The sequence below is a fragment of the Pan troglodytes genome, chromosome 9 (genome assembly GCF_028858775.2).
Source record: "Pan troglodytes isolate AG18354 chromosome 9, NHGRI_mPanTro3-v2.0_pri, whole genome shotgun sequence".
Lineage (NCBI taxonomy): Eukaryota > Metazoa > Chordata > Mammalia > Primates > Hominidae > Pan > Pan troglodytes.
This window is the reverse complement of record NC_072407.2, coordinates 132,235,854-132,262,372: the sequence shown is the minus strand read 5'-3', so window position 1 is coordinate 132,262,372 and position 26,519 is coordinate 132,235,854. Positions and strand designations below refer to the sequence as shown.

General features: G+C 43.0%; 2 protein-coding genes across 19 annotated transcripts in view; one reads left to right on the top strand and one right to left on the bottom strand.

Moving 5' to 3' along the window:
* Positions 1-5,548: 5,548 nt before the first annotated feature.
* On the bottom strand, positions 5,549-24,775 carry LOC134807407 (uncharacterized). The gene is made up of 4 exons (XM_063784648.1): positions 24,690-24,775; positions 21,873-22,281; positions 8,063-8,233; positions 5,549-5,640 (listed from the first exon to the last, which is right to left on the bottom strand). The coding sequence occupies exons 1-3, from the start codon at positions 24,773-24,775 to the stop codon at positions 8,084-8,086; spliced, it is 645 nt and encodes a 214-aa protein (XP_063640718.1). The 3' UTR covers positions 5,549-5,640; positions 8,063-8,083.
* Positions 21,977-26,519, top strand: part of ZBTB44 (zinc finger and BTB domain containing 44) — an 87,648-nt gene continuing 83,105 nt past the window's right edge. For 14 of the 18 annotated variants that reach the window (XR_010147349.1, XR_010147352.1, XR_010147350.1 and 11 more), the window contains exon 1: positions 21,977-22,106. The gene's annotated coding sequence lies outside the window, so the exon portion shown is untranslated. Of the gene's footprint in view, positions 22,107-22,468; positions 22,665-26,519 lie in introns of those variants that run through there. The other 4 variants (XM_054662860.2, XM_054662862.2, XR_010147351.1 and 1 more) reach the window with 3 other exon arrangements.

Below are 26,519 nucleotides of genomic sequence, written 5' to 3'. Positions count from 1 at the left end.
ATTGTTTTGTTTTCCAGAGTTAAAAAAAACTTTTTTTCCTCTTAAGCTATTTATAACCTACAGTAATTGGGAAAGTATACTTTTGTGAGCAAAATGGAAATATTTACTTTTCTCCCTAACTGATATCTTCAAAATTTGGAAACTATTAATGAGTATTTTTATTTTATGGCAATATAGGTATTTGAATAAACTCAGTAAGAATCTGTTTTCTTCTGTGATAGGACACAATTAGAGACACTGGTTATTTTACCAAGGCTTTGGCTGGAATGTCATATTTTCATATGTGATGGGGCTGCTTTAAGGAACTGAAACTGACTTTAAAGTCAACAGACTTGGAAAAAGACTGTCCTGGTTCCTTGTATACACAGTTTCTTTAAAGGATTTTTGATCCTATGGTAAGTAAAGAATGTCACTTTCTAACAGGCCCAGGAACCTCAAGATATTTTGGGGACCTTGATGATTGGACTCCGGTGAAGACTCCAAGATGGCGATCGCCACCTCAGATACCCTGACTCAGCATTTCCGGGTTCACCTTTCCTGTTTCCGCCACCCCGACTAACGCGCATGCCCACTAGGGCGTGTCACACTCAGAAGCGCGAAACTCAACCGACCCCGCCCCTACCCCGCCCACTCCTCACCCAGCATCCATAAAAGCGCGCTGCACCTTTGGCACAGCGCGACTTCCCTGGCCCTCCCCCTGCGGACCAGTGAACCTCGCCCGAGAGCTCAATAAAGAAGATTTTTGCCCTCTTTGTCTCGCCTCTCGGCCTTATTGATCCACGGTGCCCTTCCATTGCCTTTCACTTGAGAAGAGAAGAATTCATCCAATTTGTGTAGTTATTACAGGTATAATCTGATGGAAAATCCTTGGCGTGGCTTCCTACCCTTGAGAGGCTTTTTTTTTTTTTTTTTTTTGAGACAGAGTTTCACTCTTGTTTCCCAGGCTGGAGTGCAATGGCACGATCTTGGCTCACCGCAACCTCCGCCTCCCAGGTTCAAGCAATTCTCCTCCCTCAGCCTCCCGAGTAGCTGGGATTGCAAGTATGCACCACCACGCCCGAATAATTTTGTGTTTTTAGTAGAGATGGGTTTCTCCATGTTAGCCAGGCTGGTCTCGAATTCCCAACCTCAGGTGATCTGCCCACTTGGCCTCCCAAAGTGCTGGGATTACAGGCATGAGCCACCATGCCTGGCCAGCTTTTAAAAATATAATCTGAGGTTCTTATGAAAAAGCCCCTGCAAAGCCAATTTATAAAGAGCCTATGTAGCCAATCACTATTGCTGCTTTACTTTATGCAAATAATCAAGCCATGTATAATAGGACTAAAATTATTCTGCAATTAAATTGGTTCTGCTATGATTTATCTTTGGTAGAAATGGGGGACTAGAGATTGAAAAATTATGTTTCAGAAAAAAAACTATAGTACACCTGTTATTAGATTCTACCACTGACCATTGTTTCTATTATTTGCCTACAATTCAGACTGAATTTTGAATTCCTTCCTGGTTACAAGTCTCCAAACTAATGTTTCCAAAATTTTATTCCATTTTTCTGACTTGGACTCACTGAAATTGCTACTACCTTTTTCTGGAGGGCCTGCAAGCTGAAGCTCATGAATAAACAACCTTGTGATATGCAAATTACAGACCAGAAAAGCTGTCAGATTGCTACCGCCTATTTCTACTTCAGCTGAGAATGCTTTGAGTTTAACATCAAGACACCTCAACTGACTGCCCTCCAAACTCTGAAGAAACTGGTTTATACTGTTCCAAACATTAACCTTTGTGTTTCTTCTGTGTGAGAGCCTGTCTGCAACACCATCTCCTGAAATCAGATACAGCTGTCTAATGGGGCTGGCCTATTTCCAGAAATGGGAGACTGGGTTAATGGGATCCTTTGCCACTCAGCTATTAACTGAAATATTCTCTCCACAGCCACCAACTCAGCTTTCAGTGTGTGAAACATCTAGGGAAGTTTCATATGGAAATGTTGTTTGCAGAGAATGTTTCCCCAAAAATATGGTGCTTTGGCATGTTAAGTGCTTTTGAAAATGGAAAGGCCTCAGAAATAAGCCTCAGAATCAAGGTCCCTCTAATTTTGTCTTTTTCCTCTCTCTCCAAGGGCACAGAGAGTCTCCCTCTGGAATTCCTTTATCTGACCAAGAAAGCTTCTCACCAAAAGAAACACAGTCGCTTTCTATCTCCTTCCTGAAATCTCATCATCTATTTCAGGAAAGAAGGCTGAAGAATGACCTTTACACGTGGTTAACCAAATGTATGCCTTTCCTGATGTACAGCTAATTGCCATAGACTAATGCAGGACTCTTTATGAAAATGGCTCCCCTGTTACTCCAACTTGGCCAATTTCTGCATGTTATCTTTTGACAGCTCACTTCTGTGGGACAAGCCACTCTAAAAACAGACATTTCTAGCTCCAAAGACAATATGTAACAAATCTATGGCCAACCAATAATAATTGATCAGCAGTGCTGCCTCCTGTCAGATCTTGATCAAAACAGGGAATGTGAAATGTGATATACAAAATGGCGTCACTCTGGTTCAGAGCTCTAAAATTAAATCAGGGCTGGGTGCATTGGCTCACACCTGTAATCTCCATTTTGGGAGGCCAATGCAGGAGGATTGCTTGAGCTCAGGAGTTCAAGGGCAACATAGTGAGACCTTGTCTCTACTAAAAACAACTACAAAAATCAGTTTGGTGTGATAGCATGTGACTGTAGTTCCAGTTACTCAGGAGGCTGAAGTGGGAGGATCACTTGAGCTTGGGAGGTCAACGCTTCCAGGAGCTGCAATCACACCACTATACTCTAGCCTGGGTGACAGAGTGAGACCCTGTCTCAAATAAATAATTAAATCAAATTAAATTGGGAAGCCATTCAAAGAAGTACTAATTCTATAAAACCTGCAACCTTGGAAATAAAAAAACCCAGAAACTTGCCTTAAACCTTTGAACTGGGCCAAATCCCCATGACCAAAACATCTTGGAAAATAGATAAATTTTGCCAGCACTATAACGCCTAAACAGCTACAACCCATGAACTATGGACTCATGTACTAAGCCAGCCTCCTCTACCAACAATAATTCTTTCAAAACAACTAGTGTAATCACCCTCGGCATCTTTTTAAAAATTACTATTCCACTTTATTTTTCAGAACACAATGTGGCCTTTGACCACATCTGTTTCTCCTGAATCACAATTCCTAAGACCCCAATAAGTGTCTTAACTGCTTTGCAGTCCGGCCTTTCATGCTTCTTGATTAACAAGAATAACATGAGAAACTTACATTTTAATGGCATCATTTTGCTGATGTATTGAGTATTAACTGGAGAGAGGCAAAAGAAGACTCAAGGAGACTAGTTAGGAGATTATGGAAATAATCCAGGCAAGAGATGTTGATGACTTGCCTCAAGGCAGTAGTGGTAAAGATGGAGAAAAATGATCAAAGTGTGTGGGGGTGTGTGTGTGTGTATTCAAGATAGGGTCTTGCTATGTTGTCCAGGCTGGACTCGAACTCCTGGACTCAAGCACCTGTCCCACCTCTGCCTCCTGAGTAGATGGAAGCTGGGACTATAGGTGTGTACCGCCACACATGGCAGATTGTGTAAACATTTTAAAGAAGGTGCCAACAGCATTTGTTAATAGACTGAACATGGGATGGGAGAGAAATCGAGGAATAAAAGATGATTCCAGGACTTGTGCCTAAGCAACTAGAAGGATCCCATTGAATTAGTTCAGAAAGACCGAAAGGAGCATATTTTGATGGGGAGGTAGGGATGATCAGGAATTTAGTCTGCAACATGTTAAATGTAAGATGCTCACCTGCTATCCGGTGGACGTGTCAAGTAAATAGTTGGAGTCACCTTGAGATTGGAAGATATTACTAAGGGAGAAAGTACAGACAGAAAAGAGAATAGTTCCAAAGACTACTGAGGGGGCAGCAAGGATGATTAACAAAGGAGGCTAAGGAATAGTGGTGAGTGAGGTGGGAAGGTAATTGGGAGTGTGTGGTGGTGTCCTGGAGATAACTGAAGAAAAGACTTCAAGGAGGACGCAATGATCAATGCAAATGGCGCTGTTATATAAGATGAGAATGAAGAATTGATAATTGGCTGCAGCAACTCAGAGGTCACTGATGACCTTGACAAGAACAATTTGTGTTCACCAGTGAGAGTGAAAGCCTAACTGTAGTGAACTTAAGAGAAATGACTCAACAGATACTTGTATGCACATGTTCATGGCAGCAGTATTCACAATAGCCCCAAAATGGAAACAACCTAAGTGTCCATCAACAAGAAAATGGGGCCGGGCGTGATGGTTCACGCCTTTAATCCCAGCACTCTGGGAGGCCGAGGCAGGCGGATCACAAGGTTGAGATCGAGACCATCCTGGCCAGCATAGTGAAACCGTGTCTCTACAAAAATACAAAAATTAGCTGGGCGTGGTGGCGCATGCCTGTAGTCCCAGCTACTTGGGAGACTGAGGCAGGAGAATCTCTTGAACCCAGGAGGTGGAGGTTGCAGTGAGCCAAGACCGTGCCACTGTACTCCAGCCTGGCAACAGAGCAAGACTCTGTCTCAAAACAAAAACAAGAAAGAAATGGATAAATACAATGTGCTATATGCATACAATGGAATATTACTCAGCCATGAAAAGGAATGAAATTCTGACTCATGCTACCATATAGACAAACCTTTAAAACATTATGCTATGTGAAAGAAGCCAGACACAAAGGAATAAATACTGCATGATTCCACTTATAGAGGTACCCAGCGTAGTCGAATTCAGAGACAGAAAGTAGAATGGTGCTACTAGGGGCTGGGGGGCAGGGGAGAATGGAAGCTATTGGTTAAGAAGTATGCAGTTTCTGTTTGGAATGATGAAAAATTCTAGAAGTGGACAGTGTTGATGGTTGGACAACATTGTGAAAGTAATTCGTGCCCCTGAATTGTATACTTGAAAACAGTTAAAATGGTAAATTCTATTATATATACTTAACCACAATAAATTGGCTGGGCATGGTATCTCAAGCCTGTGATTCCAGCACTTTGGAAGGCCGAGGTGGGAGGATTGCTTGAGTCCAAGAGTTCAAGACCAGAATGGGCAACATAGTGAGACCTGCCCCTGCAAAAAAAAAAATTGAAAAAGAAAAAAAAATGTTTAATGACTCTCTGACAAAATGAAACCATAATTGAAAAAGAAAAATGGAAAACAACATAGACAAATCTTTCATGAAGTTTTGTTTTAAAGAGTCAGGGGAACAAAGAAATGAGGCACTAGTAGAAGAGGGAAAGGGGTCAAAAAAGGATTTTGTTTTCAGAAGGGTGAAATTACAAGTTGTTTTATGCCAATTGAAATGATCCAAGAGAAAAGTAAAATGATAATGCAGGAGAGGGGAGGGTAGCTCCAACAGTGCCACTGAGTAAGCGAGAGGAGAAGGGGTTCGGCGCTGAGTGGCAGCATGGCCTTTGCTAGCAGGACAGAAAGGGGAATTCTGTGATGAGAAATGCTGGGAATATGAGATTCTGTACCATCTTGACTGGGAGAAGGCAGAGTCCGTGGCTCCACATGCTGGGGAATAGGGGAAATTCTCCACTCTCCTCTGACTGCTTTTATTTTCTCTCTGAAATAGGAAGGATATTCATTGTGGTAGACTGAGTAATGGCCCCCCAATGATGTCCATGTCCTAAACCCTGAGATCTGTGACTGTGTTACCTTACATGGCCAGAGGGACTTGGCAGATGTGATTAAGGGTAAGGACCGTGGGCCGGGCACGGTGGCTCACACCTGTAATCCCAGCACTTTGGGAGGCCGAGGCGGGCGGATCTTCAGGTCAGGAGTTCGAGACCAGCATGACCAACATAGTGAAACACCATCTCTACTAAAAATACAAAAATTAGCTGGGTGTGATGGCATGCACCTGTAATCCCAGCTACTCAGGAGGCTGAGGCAGGAGAATCACTTGAACTCAGGAGGCAGAGGTTTCAGTGAGACGAGATCATGCCACTGCACTCCAACCTGGGCACCAGAGCGAGACTCTTTCAAAAACAAAAAACAGTAAGGACCGTGAGATGGGCAGCTTTTGCTGGATTACCAGGGTAGGCCCGATCTAATCTCATGAGTCCTTAAAAGTGGAAGAGGAGAATGAAGTACTGAGACATGGATGAACCTTGAAAGCATGCCAAGTGAAAAAAGCCAGTGACAAAAGAGCATATACTGTGTGATTCCATTTACATGAAAAGGCCAGAAGAGGAAAATCCATAAAGGCAGAAAGCAGATTAGTGGTTACCAAGGGTTAGGAATGAGTGATGGGCAAGAATAAAAGATAATTGCTAAAGGGCACAGGGTTTCTTGGGGATAGTGAAAATGTTCCAGACTTGGTTCTGGTAATGGATGGATGTATAGCTCCGTGAATATACTAACAACTATCAAATTGTCCACTTTAAATGCATGAATTATGTGGTATGTGAACTATATCTTCACTATGGCTATTACTAAAAACAGTGGAAGGGGGCTGGGTGTGTTGGCTCACGCCTGTAATCCCAGCACTTTGGGAGGCCGAGGCCGGGAATTCAAGACCAGCCTGGCCAGCATGGTGAAAACCCATCTCTACAAAAAATACAAAAAATCAGGTAGGCATGGTGGCGCGCGCCTGCAGTCCCAGCTACTCGGGAGGCTGAGGCAGGAGAATTGCTTGAACCTGGCAGGTGGAGGTTGCAGTGAGCTGAGATCACACCACTGCACTCCAGCCTGGGTGACAGAGCGAGACTCCATCTAAAACAAAACAAAACAAAATAAACAGTGGAAGAAGGAGGCAGAAGAACGTGGTTGAGAGAAACGTGATGATGGGGAAAGGGGCAGAGAAGAGTTGCTGGCTTTCAAGATGGAATAAGGAGACCATGAGCCAAGGAGTACAAGTGGCCTCTACAAACGAGAAAAGGCAAAAAGGGCTTCTCCGTATGGCTTTCAGAAATGGACATAGTCCTGCCTATACCTTGATTTTAAGCCAGGGAGACTTCTGTCCAACTTGTGACTTCTAGATTGTGAGATAAAAAACGTGTGTTGTTTTTAGCCACCATATTTGTAGTAGTTCTTTTTTTGTTTTTTGTTTTGTTTTGTTTTGTTTTTTGAGAGTCTCACCCTGTTGCCCAGGCTGGAGTGCAGTCGCACAATCTCAGCTCACTGCAACCTCCACCTCCCAAGTTCAAGCAATTCTCCCACCTCAGCCTCTCAAGTAGCTGGGACTACAGGTGCCAACCACCATGCCCAGCTAATTTTTTGTATTTTTAGTAGAGACGGAGTTTCACCTTGTTGGCCAAGCTGGTCTCAAACTCCTGACCTCAGGTGATCCACCCACCTCATCCTCCCAAAGTGCTGGAATTACAGGTGTGAGCCACTGCACCCAGCCTGTGGTAGTTTTTTATGATGGGCATTAACTGAGAGACAGTGGTAAAGGAAGTATTGGAGGACTGACAGAAGAGATGATAGAAAATAGTCTTCTAAGTGCAAAAGAATGAATGAGCCAGAAAAATGGAATATAACTGCCAAACAGAATTAAAAACACATAACAAAATTGAGAACACCTTCTCCCCCATCTAGATGGCTACTATGAGAGTTCCATTTTTTTATTAGAAAATATTAATTACCCCACTGTTGTGCAATTTTTTTGTGACCCAGTGAAGATCATCTGTTATAAGTTTGGTGAATGATTAGATCATAATCCTAACCACAAATGATTTCTGCATTGGGTTATTAGCAAACACTGTCCTCAAAAATGAATGCAATGAGCTGTTTCAGTCTTAAGCACTGCAAAATAAAATAAAATAAAACAAAAGTCAATCCTTGCGAAATCACCTGTGATTATTGCTCAACCCGTAAGATAAGACTCAGCTCAAATGTATTCGCCAACATAGAGTCTACTGCTAAAATAGAGTCCCCTTCAGAGGAGTCCTCCCCAAGCTCTTTCTCAGTGTATTAGTCAGGGTTCTCCAGAGAAGCAGAACAAATAAGAGATTATATATATATTTATTTAATAGGAGACATACCGTGGGCATTGTTTCATGCGATTAGAGGCCAAGGAGTCCCACGATCTGCCATTGGCAAGCTGGATCCAGGAGAGCTGATGGTGAGTCAGAAGTCAGAAGGCCTGCAAGCCAGGGGAGCTGATGGAAATCCTGGTCTGGGTCCCGAGGCCTGAGAATCAGGAGCACAGCTGTCTGAGGGTGGAAGAAGATGGATGTCCCACCTCAAGCAGAGAGAACAAATTCACCCTTCCTTCACCTTTTTGTTCTATCCAGGTCCTCAATGGATTGAATGACACTCACCCATGTTGGTGAGGGTGATCTCTACTTAATCTACTGATTCAAATGCTAATCTCTTCCAGAAACATCCTCACAGACACACCCAGAAATAATGTGTTACCAGCTATTTGAGTATTCCTTAGCCTAGTCAAGTTGACACATAACATTAATCATCATACTCAGGGATGGCCCTGTTGGATACAAATAAGGAAAACCCTCCTAGCAGAATCCTGGGGCGGCCATACTGAACTTAATCCACTCTTAAGGAAGTAAATTAACAAACAGATGCACATTAAGTTTGCTGGCCCTATGATCTACTTTATTGTCTTCCTCCAGCAAGATGTGCTATAAGATCTGGGCAAGTGACCTCTGTAGGTTGCTCTTCTTTTTCTTCTTTTCTAAAGAGTTTTTTAAAAATTGTGGATATTCTAGTTGTCTTTCATCATTTAATACTTTTTTACCCTAGAAATAGAATGTACACACATTTAATTCATATGAACTGAAGTAGGCTTGAGAGAGGGAAGTATAAGCATCATTTGACTAAGCAAATTAATGCCCAAAGTAAGCAGAAGATAGAAGACACAAACGTGTCATTCTCTCAGTTGGTCTGTTTCCAGGTGCCTCTCATAGTGTGGGCATCTAGCAGTCTGAGTCCAAGTCTAGAAGTCCTACATGCAAGCCAATGACTTCCTCTGGGGCTCAATAGAAGGATGAGCCATCTGTTCCAATGCTGCAAGGAAAATCATCTAGGTTGGACTTACTGAGAGACAGAATGTCAGCCTCCAAGGTGGCTCATAAATGCAATATATTGTGCCTTATGGGCAATTTAAGAGATCTTCAACAGTAATCTTGACTATACATGATCTTCAATTTGTAATGCACATTTTAAATTTTTAGAGAATTTTCAGTTTTACTAATAGAGCAGACAACAAAAAATAAAAAGGCTAAGTGAAACCAAGTGTGGAAGCAAATGGCATGTAAAAAGTAAAGTAAAGGTTCCTCTTCAAAAAGACTTTCCTCCCTGTCTAATTAGGAATAAATAGTAACTTCTCTTAGAAGCAAAATTTATTCAAAGACCTGTGCTAACATTCTCAGATATCTGCTAGCCATAATAAAGAAATCAATGTACTTTGTGTTCTTAGCTCCCACAATTTAGCCTAAATATTTGCCCTGGCATGCTTATACTAGTCCAAGCAAGCATTAGGTCATAGCCTGTTCCTCTTCCTTATTTGGAGGTATTTTTACCTTTCTCAGCATTCCACAAGTTACTACCTCCTTCCTTTGTTCTCCTCTGCCTTTGTCTCTTTTAGAAAGTTCTAAGTTGCTAGCCAGTTGGGACAAATACAGAATTTCAGGTCCCATTCCAGGCAATGGAAACCATACACAGCAGTAGGGTAGACGTGTCAGGTTATAAATAACCCTGTCTCCTTTGTTTGGTGTACTCTCGTGGCAAAACAGCTGGCTAGTGTGCCCTTTCTGCAGAAAGTAAAAATGGCCTTGCTGAGAAAATTAAATTTACGTTCAAGTGGTATTTCTTTGTAGCACTGGGGAACAAGCACTTCTAACAGGCATGTCAGACATGTTAGAACATACATGTTCTAAAGTAGATAGAAAGGGAAGGAAGGACCAAGACATAGCAAATATTCATGATTCACTAAATATACATGAGACACATTAAGCCCTTGACATTGTTGAAGACTTACATCAGCCACTCATAGTTGATATTATTCTAACCCCATTTGTCCTTTGCCCCAAAAATGCAAATGAAATTGAGACCTACTCATCAGGCTGATTGATGAGATACAGCTACTGCCATGCATACATATCCCTGTGTCTTTCCAATAGGCAAGTCCCTGTGTATACTGGTTCCATACACCTTCCGTCTGTTGGACCCCTTGCTCAAACATCACCTCTGATCCTCATAACCACACCGTCAGAAAGAAAAGCTGGCACAGCAAGGGGAAAGACAGGACTATGAACATTGTGTAATCTAGATCCAGGTAGTATGGTCCTTCACCCTGCTTGTACCTTACCCAAAGGGTGTTAATCTACCTCACTCTTTCCTCTTACTTCTCACTGTTTTAAATTTTTTAATAAATTGTGGGATTCTAGATACTTAGTTTGGCCTGTGGGTCTTCCCCTGACATAGCTTTGCCTAAGGGTCTAGGAGGCTACCATTGCCCCAAGGTAATTTCTCATACAACAGGAGCTGACCTTAGGACCTTTGCAAAAGATATGACTGTATTGTTTTGAGGGCTGTTACATTTGTCATTTAGCCCATAGATTGCAAAATTATATACAACTACATCCAGACCTGATCAACTGAGATTCTGGAAATGAAAGATAAATGTAGTAGCTGGTCATGTCTTTTACTTGTTTCTCATTTAGTAGGCAAGGTGTCTGTTCTACATGGGAAAACTGCATTATGCTAGACAAGAGAATTTATGAAATTAGACTATGGAAAGAAATATGCATGTGCTCAACTATGAGATTATCTGCCTGGTATAGTTCCTTCTCCTAGAAACTGCCCCATAGCATCCACACATCTGGCATGAAAGCTGCATTTTCTGTTTTTTTTTTTTTTTTTTTTTTGAGATGGAGTCTCGTTCTGTTGCCCAGGCTGGAGTGCAGTGGCGGGATCTCAGCTCACTGCAAGCTCTGCCTCAGCCTCCCGAGTAGCTGGGACTACAAGGTGCCCACCACCACGCCCGGCTAATTTTGTTAATGTATTTTTAGTAGAGACCGTGTTAGCCAGGATGGTCTCAATCTCCTGACCTTGTGATGCACCTGCCTCAGCCTCCCAAAGTGCTGAGATTACAGGCGTGAGCCACTGTGCCCAGGCTGCATTTTCTTATAAGAAAGTTGATTGGTTTAGGGATGAGTACTCAAACCAAGCTAAACCAGTAAGTCTCTTCCCTGGGATTTATAAATTTAGAACCCCCCAAAATTGAGGTTAGTTCCTCTTCAATATATAGATTTGTATGGTGTATTCCTACAGATTAGAGTATATAGGCATACTTTGTTTCATTGTGCCTCACCTTATTGCACTCTGCAGATTCTGTATTTTTCACAAATTGAAGATGTGTGTGGCAACCCTGCATTGAACAAGTCTATTGGAGCCATTTTCCCAACAGCATGCACTTACTTTATGTCTCTATCACATTTTGACAATTCTCACAATATTTCAAACTTTTTCATTAATTATAATAACTGTTATGGTGATCTGTGATCAGTGAACTTTGATCACTATTGTAATTGTTTAGGGGCACCACAAACCGCACCCATGTAAGATGGTAAACTTAATAAACATGTGTGCTCGTACTGATCCACTGACCAGTTGTTTCTAGTCTGTCTGCCTCTCCTCAGACCTCTCTATTCCCTGAGACACAACAATATTGGAATTAGGCCAATTAATAACCCTAGAATGGCCTCCAAGTGATCAAGTGAAAGGAAAAGTCACACGTCTCTCTCTTTAAATCTAGAATTGATTAAGCTTAGTGAGAAAGACAGATCAAAAGCTGAGATAAGCTGAAAGCTATGCTTCTTGTGACAAAACAGCCTTAGATTGGAAAGAGATACATTTAGGACTTTCATAGCTAGAGAGAAGGCGGCAGTGGCTGGTTTCAAAAGACAGGCTGACTCATTTGTTAGGGGCTAAAGCAGCCGGTGACTTTAAGTGGAAACCAATGTTCATTTACCATTCTGAAAATCCGAGAGCCCTTAACAATTATGCTCAATCTATTCTGCCTGTGCTCTATAAATGAAACATCACAGCCTGAAGGAGAAAGCACATCTGTTTACAGCATAGTTTACTGAATATTTTAAGTGCACTATTGAGACCTACTGCTCAAAAAAGATTCCTTTCGAAGTATTACTGCTCTCCAACAGTGCAACTGGTCACCCAAGAGCTCTGATGAAGATGTACAAGATTAATGTTGTTTCCATGCCTGCTAACACAACGTCTATTCTGCTATCCATGGATCACAGAGCTATTTCTACTTTCAGGTCTTACTTAAGAAATACATTTCAGCCAGTTGTGGTGGCTCACACCTGTAATCCCAGCACTTTGGGAGGCTGAGGCGGGTGGATCACGAGGTCAGGAGTTCGAGGACCATCCTGGCTAACACAGAGAAACCCCGTCTCTACTAAAAATCCAAAAAAATTAGCTGGGTGTGTTGGCGGGTGCCTGTAGTCCCAGCTACTCAGGAGGCTGAGGCAGGAGAATGGCGTGAACCCGGGAGGCGGAGCTTTCAGCGAGCTGAGATTGCCCACCGCACTCCAGCCTGGGTGACAGAGAGATACTCCGTCTCAAAAAAAAAAAAGGGGGGGGGGGAATAAGAAGCCAGGTGTGGTGGTTCACGCCTGTAATCCCAGCACTTTAGGAGGCTGAGGCGGGCGGATCACGAGGTCAGGAGATCAAGACCATCCTGGCTAACATGGTGAAACCCCGTCTCTACTAAAAATACAAAAAAATTAGCTGGGCGTGGTGGCGGGCGCCCGTAGTCCCAGGTACTCGGGAGGCTGAGGCAGGAGAACGGCATGAATCTGAGAGGCGGAGGTTGCAGTGAGCCGCGATAGCACCACTGCACTCCAGCCTGGACGACAGAGCGAGACTCCGTCTCAAAAAAAAAAAAAAATACATTTCAAAAGGCCTTAGCTACCATGTATAGTGATTCCTCTGATGGATCTAGGCAAAGTGAAAACCTTCTGGAAAGGATTCACCATTCTAGATGTCATTAAGAACATCCATGATTTGTGGGAGAAGGTCAAAATATCAACATTAACAGGACTTTGGAAGAAGTTGATTCCACCCCTCATGACTTTGAAGGGTTCAAGACTCCAGTAGAGGAAGTAACTACAGATATGCTAGAAATAGCAAGAGAACTAGAATTTGAAGTGGAACCTGAAGATATGATTGAATTGTTGCAATCTCATAATGAAACTTGAACAATAAGGAGTTGCTTCTGGTGGAGGGCCAAAGGAAGTGTTTTGTTTTTTGAGGCAGGGTCTTGCTCTGTCACCCAGGCTGGAGTGCAGTGGTGCAATCATACCTCACTGTAACCTCAAACTCCTCGGCTCAAACAATCTTCCTACCTCAGCCTCCCAATTAGCTGGGACTACAGGTGCATGCCACCACGTCTGGCTAATTAAAAAAATTGTTTTTGTAGAGATACGGTCTTGCTATGTTGCCTAGGCTGGTCTTGAACTTCTGGTCTTAAGTGAGTCCCTTACCTTGGCTTCTCAAAATACTGAGATTATAGGCATATACCACACCCAGCCAAAAATAGTTTCTTGAGATGGAATCTACTCATGATAAACATAAAGGTGAAGATGCTGGGAACTTTGTTGAAATGACAACAAAGAACTTAGAATATTACATAAACGTAGTTGATAAAGCAGCAGCGGGGTTTGAGAGGACTGACTCCAATTTTGCAAGACATTCTACTGCAGGTAAAATGCTACCAAACAGCATTGCATGCTACAGAGAAATCTTTTGTGAAATAAAGAGTCAATTGATGCATCAAACTTCATTGTTGTCTCATTTTTAAAGAAATTGCTGTAGCCACCCCAACCTTCAGCAACCACCATTTTGCTCAGTCAGCAGCCATCAACAGTGAGGCAAGACCCTCCACCAGCAAAAAGACTATGACTCGCTGAAGGTTCAGATGATCATTAGCACTTTTAAGCAATACAGTATTTTTAATTTTTATTTTTTTAGATATAATGCTCTTGTACACTTAATTGACTATAGCAGGGGTGTCCAATCTTCTGGCTTCCTTGGGCCACATTGGAAGAATAAGAATTGTGTTGGGCCACACAGAAAATATACTGACACTAGCAATAGCTGATGTGCTAGAAAAAATTGCAAAAAAAATCTCATAATCCTTTAGGAAAGTTTACAAATTTGTGTTTGGCCACATTCAAAGCTGTCCTGGGTTGCATGTAGCCTGCGGGCCATGGGTTGGACAATCTTGGACCATAGTATAGTGTAAACATAACTTTTATGTGTACTGAGAAGCCATAAAGTGTGTGTGACCCACTTTATTGTGATGGTCTTTAACTGAACCCACGATATCTCTGAGGTATGTCTATACTGGGATTTCAACCTGATATCTTAGGTTCTGGGGCCAGATTACTTAGATTTGAATATCAGAAGAACTCAGTAAATCTTCCATCTTCACTCTTTACAAATTGGGATAAAGTACTTTCTTTTTTTTTTTTTTGAGATGGAGTCTCGCTCCGTCGCCCAGGCTGGAGTGCAGTGGTATGATCTTGGCTCACTGCAAGCTCTGCCTCCCGGGTTCAAGCAATTCTCCTGTCACAGCCTCCTGAGTAGCTGGGACTACCGGTGCCTGCCACCATGCCCAGCTTATTTTTGCATTTTTAGTAGAGACGGGGTTTCACCCTGTTGGTCAGGCTGGTCTCAAACTCCTGACCTCAGGTGATCCACCTGCCTCGGCCTCCCAAAGTTCTGGGATTACAGGCGTGAGCCACCGCACCCGGCTAAGATAAAGTATTTTCTTTTTCCCAAATATGACTTCAACATTTATTTTTTGAGCATATACTATATTCCAATCATTAAGTTAATCTTAGAAGAAAAATAGTAGATATGATTGCTGCCTTCATGGAACTTATGGTTTAGTGAGGAGGCAGACATTATACAAATGATCAGACATATGCTTATCACAAATAAGCATAAATATGAACTGCAGACAGTCCCCAACTTGAGATTTTTTGACTTTACAACAGTGTAAAGTGATAAATATACAAAAGAGACTGTACTTCACATGTCTATACAACCATTCTATTTTCTACTTTCACAATAAAGTAAATGAGATATTTAATACTTTAGTGTAAAATAGGCTTTGTGTTGGATGATCTTGCCCAACTGTAGGCAAATGTAAATGTTCTCAGCACATTTAAGGTAGGCCAGGTATGTTTGGTAGGTTAGATGTATTAAATGTATTTTTGGCTGGGTGTGGTGGCTGATGCCTTTAATCCCAGCACTTTGGGAAGCCGAGGTGGGCGGATAACTTGAAGTCAGAAGTTTGAGACCAGCCCGGGCCATGTGGTGAAACCCCATCTCTACTAAAAACACAAAAATTAGGTGGACATGGTGATGCATGCCTGTAATCCCAGCTACTAGGGAGGCTGAGGCAGGAGAATCGCTTGAACCCGGGAGGCAGAGGTTGCAGTGAGCTGAGATTGCACCACTGCACTCCAGCCTGGGAGACAGAGTGAGACTCCATCTCAAATAAATAAATAAATAAATGCATTTTTGACTTATGATATTTTTAACTTACAATGGGTTTATTGCAATATAACCCCATCATAAGTTGAGGAGCATCTGTATAAGAAGTGCCATGAAGGTCAAACAGAGGGTGGTACGAGAGGATATAATCAGAAGACCAACCTAGTCTTCCTTAAGAAAACAATGATTGAAAGGTAAGTAAGAGTTAGTGGAAGTTGGAGAAAGCTTTCCAGGTGAGGGAATATGGGCAAAGGCCCTGAAATGGAAAAAACTCTGGTGACTTAGGAAATGAAAATAGGTCAGTTGGCTTAGATATAGCGAGAGAGGAGGAAAGTGGCCTGAAAGGAGGCTGCAGAGATGGGGACCAAATCATGCAGGACCTTACAAAAGGAGTAGGATCCCAAAGATTCAAGGTCTTGGGGGTCAGGTTAAGGACTTTGGATCAGGATGGTAGTGGCTGAAAAGGAGAGAAGTGGCAACAATTAAGAGATTATTTGGTAAAAGGGAAATAATCAAGCATTTATCATGCTTTCTTATATAAACAATATCACTAGGTAATCGAATAATCGAAAAGGGGCAATTTCCCTTTGTAGAAACATTGTACAATAGCTAGTAAATGAATAATGATACAATTATATCACCACTTAAAAACTCCTAATGAATGAATTGATCTGGGCATTTCTCATTAATGGCTGCCAACATCACAAAAAGAAGGACAAGCATACACTGTGTATCTCTCAGTGGAAACGTACATTGCCACCTATAAAGTAATATTGCCAAAAATTAAACTTGAATCTGATAAAACATTTAGATCCTACTGCCAAATTACACAAAATGCAGCTAAGGGAACATAAATACACCACAGGGATGCAGTTGACAAAATCCAGATTGTGGCAAACACTATAGGGCAAACAACCTAGTCCCTTTTTAGAAATGCTGGGGAAAAAAGAGAAAGGGAAAACAATGCAGAGGACTTAACCGTTATACCAGCCAAACATGGCACAGCTCTCACTGAAACTGCAAAAAAGAAATATATGGCAGATCTGTACAGAGAGAAAGTAACTAAGTTAGTGGTTCCTAGGGCCGAGGAGTTGGGGGAAAATGGGAGTAACTGCTAACAGGTATGTGTTTCTTTCTGAGTAATGAGAATGTTATAAAATTGATTATGGTGATGGTTGCAAAGCTCTGTGAATATGCCAAAAGCCATTTAATTACATATCTTAAATGGGTGAATTGTATGGTATGTGAACTATATCTCAAGAAATCTGACATATGTATATGTGTGTGTCTATATATGTGTATCTATATGTAAAAGAAGAGATCTGAGGATTGAAAGGAAATCAGCTAAGGAACGGAGTACAGTATTTCTACACAGAAGAAATAATATGCGTAATGGAGAAACAGCATAGCATTTTAGAAGATTAAAAAAAAAAAAAAACTGCCAGTCATGATGGCTCACGCCTGTAATCCCAGCACTTTGGGAGGCCGAGGCAGGCGGATCACAAGGTCAGGAGTTCGAGACCAGCCAGGCCAATATGCTGAAACCCCGTCTCTACTAAAAATACAAAAATTAGCTGGGTGTGGTGGCGTGCACCTATAGTCCCAGCTACTCAGGAGGCTGAGGCAGGAGAATCGCTTGAACCCGGGAGGCAGAGGTTGCAGTGAGCCGAGATCACGCCACTGCACTCCAGCCTGGCGACAGAGTCAGACTCCGTCTCAAAAAAAAAAAAAAGAAAAGAAAAAACAAAACTGCCTCTGCAACTGGCACATTTCCTGAAAAAGCATAGCTAAGAGATGAAGCTCAAGACAGTGAAAGGGCCCAGACTGCACAGCGGTGTGAAAGCCATGCTGAGGGTTTGGGACTTTATCCTGGGAGCAATAGGAAGCCATTGTTGGCTGACATCACTGCTATGCATTGCAACTCTGGCGACCATGTAGAGAATGAGGAAAAGGGAGAGTGCATTTGGGAAACCACATGAGTGGTATTATAATTCTCCAGGCACAAGCTAGTATCATCTTATTTTAGGACGGTGGCAGTGGAGAGGGACAGATTCAACAGGACTTGTTGATGGATTGGAATTGAGATACAGTAGTAAAGTAGGAAAGTCACCCTGCTTCACTGGGTGAATGGTAAAATGTGAACACTAGAAGAGGTATAAATTTTAGGGTAAGAGAGTGAGATTAATTTTTTATATATGTAGTTGTATAATCTAATCTAATAAGGAGGCAAGGTCGGGTAGAAAGGATTCATGCCTTAATGCTAATGCTTTTGGACTAAATAACTAAGTTTCCATTCAGTTATAATGGTCTTTCACAAGGAAGTGCCATCTTTTGCAGAATTTATTCCCCCAAAGAGCTCGTGACTGAAATATAACTCCTGGAATTTGCCTGGAATTTGAATTCCTCAGAATCATCCACACCAAGTTAATAATTAAAGGTTCCTCATACTGTCTACATTTGTTTTTTTCACCTGTGTACAGGATTCTGATTTCACAAAATCCTCCCAGCAGTATTATTTAACCTAGTATCAAAGAAAGGTGTGTATATTCCAGCAACCCAGAGGCAAGTCTCTACCAGCTCAAGAAGGAAAAAGGTGGGAGGCTGCAGAAGCCACAGAAACTGACCCTGCCCAGAGCCAAAACAGACAAGAGGGCTCCTGCAAAGTTAATCTTCTTTGAATTTTTTCTCACACCCTCTCCAAGCATCTAGCATTGAGCTCTTAAGGGCCTCACGGTCATTTGTTAGTTAATAAATTCTTCAGACCTGAGGTGGGGGTGGAGTGGAAGGATGATAAAATATTTAAATGTTAAATGAGAAAGAAAAGCAGGAAAGGGCTCAGGTATGGTAGCTTATGCCTGTAATCCCAGCACTTCAGGAGGATCACTTGAGCCCAAGTTCACATAGCAAGACCCATCTCTACAAAAAATTTTTAAAATTAGCCAGGCACGGTGGCACACTCGTAGTCCTAGCTATTTGGAAAGCTGAGGCCAGAGGACGCTTGTGCCCAGGAGTTTGAGACTGTATTTAGCTGTGATTGCACCACTGCACTCTTGGACAACACAATGAGAGCCTGTCTCCAAAAAAAATTTTTTTAAGTGGAAAAGGCAGAGGAGACAAGGGAATAATCTAAGGGAAAAAAAGTTTTTAAATGATAAAAGCCATAGATGACAAACCCGCAGCTAATATCGCACTGAACAGGAAAACATTGAAAGCCTTTCCACTAAGATCTGGAACAAGACAAGGATACCCACTTTCACCACTCCTATTCAATATATTTCTGGAAGTCCTCACCTGAGCAATTAGGCAAGAGAAAGAAATAAAGGGCAACTGAATTGGAAAGGAAGAAGTCAAATTATCCTTGTTTGCAGATGACTTGTTCTTATATTTAGAAAAACCTAAAGACTCCATCTTTCAGAACTTTGATGAACGAATTCAGTTAAGTTGAAGGATACAAAAATCAATTGACTTTCTTTTCTTTTTTTTTTTTTTTGGAGATGGAGTCTTGCTCTGTCGCCAGGCTGGAGTGGCACGATCTCGACTCACTGTAACCTCCACCCCCTGGGTTCAAGCGATTCCCTACCTCAGCCTCCCAAGTAGCTGGGACTACAGGCGCGTGCCACCATTCCCAGCTAACTTTTTTGTATTTTTAGTAGAGATGGGGTTTCACTATGTTGGCCAGGCTGGTCTTGAACTCCTGACCTCGTGATCTGCCTGTCTTGGACTCCCAAAGTGTTGGGATTACAGGCGTGAGCCACCACACCCAGCACAGTTGATTTTCTATATGCTAACAGCCATCAATCTGAAAAAGAAATCAAGAAAACAATCTCATTCACAATAGCTACAAAAAAGCAAAATAAAATACCTAGCAATAAATGTAAGCAAGGAAGTGAAAAATCTCTACCCGGAAAAGTATACACATTGATGAAAGAAAATGAAGAGAACAAAAAAAAAAAAAAAAAAAAAGGAAAGATATCTCACGCTCATGAATTGAAAGAATTAATATTGTTAAAATATCCACACTACCCAAAGCCACCTACAGGTACAGTACAATCCCTACCAAAATATCGATGACACTCATCACAGAACTAGAAAAAAAAATCCTAAAATTTGTATGGAACCACAAAAGACCCTGAAAAGCTAGGGCAATTCTGAGCAAAAATAACAAAGCTAGAGGCATTCCTCTACCTGACTTCAAGTTGTACTACAAAGGAAAGCAAATTTTTGTGTCAGTGTAGTAGTTGAGGAGCTGCCACCACAGCCCCTGGAGAAGCACTTAGAAAAGACTTGCCTCATGGTCTTTTATTGACTATCCTGTTAAAGGCACTAGGAGAGGTAGATAGGATTTGACTACTTCATTTCCACCCTGATTCTTGTCCAGTTGCTTACCACCTACATACATTCTCACACATTCCTCACCAGGGCCCCAGCTCCTGCCCTTTCCTGAGCCCTGCTCTGTGGCCGCCAGTCCTCTCCCGGGTAAGCATTCCGCCTTCTTTCCCTTCCCCTCTTCAAAACTTAGTGCAAAAGTTTCTGGGCCTAGTTCGCATCTTTCTGATTTTTCTCATCTCTGAAATGGGAATAATAAGAATGATAGTGGGAATAATAATAGAAACCTGTGATAAAACCTGTGAATTACAGTTGCCGTAAGGATTAGATAACATTATACATGCTTGAAAACTTGTTGGAAACTGCGAAGGACTATAAAAACAGAAGTTGTTTTTATTGCCTTTATTCCTAAAGAAGATTGCAAGTGTCAGGGTGTTCAGGTGCTTGGCTGCTTGTCTCTCAGAGTGAATTAATGTGAGATGTTGCCAAGTGTTTCAAAAGGAAAATCCACTCTACTTCAGCGGGACGTCCACCCACCTTGCACAAAACCCTCTGGAAAGAAGTCTTTCGGTTTGCAAACTGGAGGCGTGGGAAAACAGAAAGCGCCCAAGGAGCACCCGCCCGCACCCCGCCCGCCCCCAGGCACCTGGGGCGCTGCCGCCTGCAGTCCCGGGAACCCCTATGACCTCCGGGGGCGGTGTGGAGAGCGCTCGCCCGCTTGGCCAGGGGAAGCCAAGACTTAGGGCCCTAGGAGTTAACTAGGTTGATTGATTTTGCAGTTGACCAAGAACTTCAAAACCCCCCGGGCGGTACCGGTTACTTCGGGGAGGCCCGCACACTTCCTCCGGGAAGGCCAGGAAGTAAGTGATGGTGCAGTAAAAATGACAGATTCACGGTTGTGGAAGAAGTAAGGTATATTTTTGGAGCAGCTCTAGCTGTCCCTGTGTTGGAAGAACGAGAGGGACCTGGGAGTCCGTTTCTCCACTCATCTCAAGAGCCGCACGTCCTGCCAGGTCACCGAGGCAAGTGCTAGAACGGCAGAGAGCAAGCATTGCGAGGAGGCCCGAGGAGCCACGCAATCCAGACACCCGCCGCAGGTCCCAGTCCGCCCAAGACGGGGGCGCGGGCTCACCCGTCTGCGGGGCGGCCCTTGGCAGGCCTGTTTCCATGGGTGAACAATGGGCACCTTACCAACTAACCTCCCTCGCCGAAGAGGGGCTGAAGTGTTTCTATTTCGACCTCCCTACAAAAACTACCCGAGAAAATAGGAGTAATGTTTTTAGTTCGAAGAAAAAAAAAATGCTATAAATGTGACTCCTGCGGAGAAATGCTTCTCAGGTGTGAGAGGGGAACTGGGTAAGAGGACGGCTTAGAGGAAGGACAAATGGGACAGGGCTTATGGGGCATGTGAATGTAAATCGGCACATGTGCGCACATATGCAAAAATACAGTGTCAAGACTCACGGCCTTTCTGGGTCACGCAGGCTCCACCGTCTAAGGAGACGGAGTCACCAACAGTGCAAGTCCCGACGGCCAAGAGGGCCCATTTTCTGCGCTTGCGCAATCATCACGTTTCCTTCCCCGCCCCGAGCCCCGCCCCCGAGCTCGCTCCGCCCCGCCCCCTTCTCCTCCCCTTCCCCAGCCAGGCCGCCGGCGCAGAGCATTGTGGGACACAAACAAAGTGCCCCCAAACAGGCTGGAGTGAGCGGAGCGGCAACGGCGGCGGCGCCGGCCCGCACGCGCGCGGCGGCGGCTCCCTCCCAACCTCCCCCTCCCCTCCCCTCAGTCCCCTTCCCCTTCCCCACCCCGCCCCGCTGGGAACACGCGAGCCGTCGCCGCGCTCCCCAAACAACCGCCTGCCCTCGGCCAACCGTCCCCAACGGTCGCCAGCGCGCGGCTCCCGGGCCCCCTCGCTCCTCCCCTCTGGCCCCTCCGAGCGCTGGGGGTGCTTCCCTCCCCGCCTCCTCGCACTCCCACCTCGCGGGCACGCCGGTGGGCTGTGCCGCCATGCCCCAGCCACAGGCTGCTCACGGGCCTAGGCGCGGCGGCCCGAGATAGGGGCCCCTGAGCCTCCCGGGGGAGGAGAGAGGCAGCGAGCCGCGCGCTCCGCCCCCTCCCCCCGGGCCGCCGCCGCCGCCGCCTCGCCGCCCCAGCCTGGCGGGAGAAGGAGGAGGAGCAGCAGGCCTCCGGGCCCGGCGCCGCCGCCCGCAGGTAACGGGGAGGGGAGGGCGGGCTCCGGTCGCGCGGGGGACGGCCCCTGCACGCTGCCCGTGGCTGACACCGCGTGGCCCCCACCTGGCGCCGAAGGGAGCGGAGAGCCGGGTCTGTCACCCTAGTCCGCGCCGGGAGACACCCCACGGGATCCCCTCGGTGGCATTTAATCCTTCTGGGAGGAGACCGGCCTTGGGCCCCGCGGTCCCGGAGCAGTTACCCCGACCTTCCAGGGAGCTGCCCGTCCTTTGCACGCCCATTTGCCCAACACCCTAACCCGGAGCGGCCGGAGGTGTTGCCACCTCTCACCTGGTCGAACCCGGGAGGCTCAGACCTGTTTTTTTTCCTCCTTTCCCCTTCTGCTTTTTCTCTGGTACAGAAAGAAAAAGATGGCACTTCTTTAAAAAAAAAAAAAAAAAAGATATATATATATACACACACACACACACACACACAAACACAAACACCTCTTTTTCTTTCCTTCCTGAGGATCACTCTGCATCTAGTCGTTTTATTGCTGGCCTAATCAGAAAAAGGGGTTACCTCGAGAAATGACAGGTACGTTAGAACTGATTAAAAGGAAATTGCGTCCATGTGAGTTCTATGAATCCAAGCAGAATTTAGAATAAAACCCCGTAATTGTGTGCTTTTTTTGGAACTTACAAAAATGAAGACAAAAACTTAATTTCTTTTTCAGCGTGTAAGTAGATAATCTCTTGAAGTCAGGAAGAAATTCTCTATAACTTCCACTTATTTTCTTAATGCTTTATTTGGAGATCGGCTGATACCGGAAGCAAGCTGCACGATTTTGATTTCCTTTTCTCTAGGTGTTCAGTTGGAATTCTTGGGTTTAAAAAATACTGTATAAATCTTCATTTCCCCCATTACTTCACTTGGACTGTCAGTGGATTAATAATAATTTTACCTAATGTAGTTTCCCCTTATCATAGAATGTGAATATAATGAACGTAGTCCTTTAGTTTTGTATTTTAGGATTATTAGTAATGTACTGATTAATTATGAAAACCAGATTATTCATTTTGTGCAGTACTGCTTGGCATTTTTGCATTTGTAATTATTTAATTCTCAGAACAACCTAATGATGCAGGTATTATTACTTTAATTTTATAGAAGTGACTAACTTAGTGATACGAAGAATTACAACTTGCCTTAGGGCACACAACTAGTAAGATAGTTTAGATTTCAACCCAAATATAATTCCAGTATAGATGTACTTTCGTGTACTTTCTACCGTACTTCTCAATAGAAGTACAATTTTATTAACTTTGTTATGAAAAATTTTAGTCGTATAGAGGTTCGTTCTATACAATTGTGATCGGTTATTCATGCAATGAATAAAAATGCTAATCAATGCGATGAATAACCAACTCAGTGATTAGCATTTTTGCCATATTGTTTCCTGTCTTTCTCTGTATGTGTGTAATTATTTGAAAGTAAGCTGCAAACACTGTAATCCTCAAATATTTCAGCATGTGTTTCCTAAAAATAGGGACATTCTCCTACTAACCCCAGTATCATTATTAATGCCTATCAAAATTAACAACTCCATCTTCAAAATTCCTCAGTTGTTCCAAAGTGTCTTTGAGGGTTCTGCCCCCAGTTGTAGTCAGTCAAGATTCATGCATTGATTGCATTTGGTGAGTAAGTCTTTAGTCCTTTTGTAAAATGAAGAGTATCCATCCCCTCTTCTTTTTGCAGGGGAAATTAAATAGGATGAATATTCCCTCCCTTCTTTTTTTCTGACACCTAATTGACCAAACCAGTTGTCTTGTAAAATATACCCACATTCTGGATTTGTGCCCTCCTAATGTCATTTCATTTATTCCTCTTTCTCCCTGAATTTCCTATTAACTGGAAGTTAGGTGTAAAGGAAGGCTTAATTAGCTTAAAGTAAAACTTCCTTTGGCAAGAATATTTAATAGGTGATGCTGTGTACCTCCTATTGCATAATATAGGAGGCACATAATGTCAGATTCCCACACTATTAATGATGCTAAATGTAACCATTTGATTAAAGTCCTGACTACTGATCTGTTGTAAAGGTGTGGTTTGCCAGTTTGTGATTAATATGTAATCTTGGGGTAAAACTTGGACACTAAGCAAATACCCAGTTTCTGACAATCTTTTGCTTAGTGGTTTTTAGCACCCATGATGACTTTTGCTTAAATCAGTTATTGGAGGTTCTCTGTAAGGAAGAGATTTCCTTCATTAAGTGCAAGTAAACTATTGTTCTTCCCCAAAATGCAAATTAAATGTTAAATTTAATCTCTTTGCTTTTCAATATTCATAGTAAAGAGCTGGAGAAATAGCCACCCCCAATGATGTTTTTTGGGGCAGGGGTGAATGATACCACTTCAGACTCTCATGGGTTTTAATTTATTCCTTGTTTTATAACCAGTTACAGTCGTTTTTCTTTTTAGTGACCAAATTGTCCCAGATTTGGTCAGTAGGAACCATTTCAAGCTGACTATTGTGTGTCTTGACACCCCTGCTCCCCATTAATCTTGGAGTGCTTTCTGACACAAGTTACTCCAGGGTTTATCTTATACTTTCTTTGCTCACCTCTGGAAAGAGCTGTTTATCCAGGGAGTCTTGGTTCTTTTTAATGAGAAATCGTATATAGAAACCAAGTTCTGGATGTTTGGCATATTCGTTGCTGCTGCAGTATCATTGCTTCTAGGTGCTTTGAGAGGAGAGAACTAAGAAAAAGGTTTTTGCTTGTTTAATCATGAGTTCAGAGTGATATTCCAATTCCTATTTAACAAGCAGACTTTTTCTTCCTTGACTCTATATTTGTCTCTTGTCTTAAATGAAAATCTTGGTTTTTAATACAGTTAATAAACTGGCCAAGCACAGTGGCTCATGCCTGTAATCCCAGTACGTTGAAAGGCCGAGGTGGAAGGATTGCTTGAGCCCAGGAGTTCAAGGCCAGCCTGGGCAGCATGATGAGACCCCATCTCTATAAAAAATAAAAAAATTAGCCAGGCATGGTGGTGTGTGCCTGTGTTCCCAGCTGCTCAGGAGGCTGAAGCAGGTGGATCGCTTGAGCCCAGGAGGTTGAGGCTGCAGTGAGCCATGTTCATGCCCCACTGCACTTCAGCCTGGTTGACAGTGAGACCCTGTCTCAAAAAAAAATAATAAACTTATTTGCTTTCTCCCACTGTATACATAAAATCATTTTAAAATTATGGTGCTGGTATTGCTAATACCAATAAGCTTCATGTAGTTTAAGATTTCTTTGCATTTATTTTCGTATTTAGACTATATTGCATGAAGAATGTATAATGAGTACTGTGTTCAAAAGTCACTTGAAATACTTTTCTCTGGTTATGCTACCAATTTGATATGGTTCATAGGTTTCAGTTTTTACTTAGGATTTTATTTTTGAATATGTAAAGTATGTACATAGTGTAGAAGTCAAAATAATGTTTTAAAACTATACTTGGATTAGCCGGGCATGGTGGCACATGCCTGTAGTCTCAGCTACTTGGGAAGCTGAGGCAGGAGAATTGCTTGAACCGGGGAGGCGGAGGTTGCAGTGAGCCGAGATTGCGCCATTGCACTGCAGCCTGGGTGACAAAGCGGGACTCCATCTCAAAAGCAAAACAAACAAAAAAAAAACTATATTTGGATAAACCTCATTAAAATTAGTTTTTAAAGATGAAGTATTGTTTACCTTTACCATACTCCTTTTAGTATCTACTACATTCTCATATCAAGCTCAGAATAATTAGCAATAGACAAATTATGTTATGTGAAGCCACATAGAAGTACTTTTAAATTTTAAAATTAGATTCTGCTTCCTCTGGCAAAGAGAAAGAACTAAGACTAATTTTTAGAAGTTAACAGAGAAGTGGATTCCATGCTTACTTTTTTTGTTTTTAAAGACGGGGGATTTACTGTGTTGCTCAGGCTGGAGTGCAGTGGCTATTCACAGATGTGATCCTACTACTGATAAGCACGGGAGTTTTGACCTGCTCTGTTTCTGACCTGGGCCACTTCTCTCATTAGGCAACCTGGTGGTCCCTCACTCCCTGGAGGTCACCATGTTGATGCCTAATTTAGTGCAGACACCCAATCGGCATAGGATACTACAGCCCAAAACTTCTGGGCTCAAGGGATCTTCCTGCCTCAGCCTCTTGAGTAGCTGGGACTACAGGCACACACCACTGCGCCCAGCTCTTTTTTTTAAATAGTGATTTAAAATAGTGATAGATTTCTCATTATGTTGTCCAGGCTGATCTCTCAAACTCCTGAGCTCAAGTGATCCTGCTGCCTTGGCCTCCCAAAGTGCTAAGATTACACGTGTAAGCCTGTAGCCGTAGGCCTAGATACCATATTTTTAAATAAAAATTCCATAAAAATAGAACTGTAGCTTTTACTTAAATCATG

Bases quoted from the DNA above. Each gene is read 5' to 3' on its own strand.
- LOC134807407 (XM_063784648.1), bottom strand. From the start codon at position 24,775: ATGCCAAACATCCAGAACTTGGTTTCTATATACGATTTCTCATTAAAA. The intron at 22,282-24,689 runs GTGAGCAAAGAA...GTCTCCTCCCAG, and splicing joins ATAAACAGCTCTTTCCAGAG to AAGGATTAAATGCCACCGAG. The intron at 8,234-21,872 runs GTGGGAGTGCGA...TTCCACCCTCAG, and splicing joins CCCACCGGCGTGCCCGCGAG to ACAGCTGTGCTCCTGATTCT.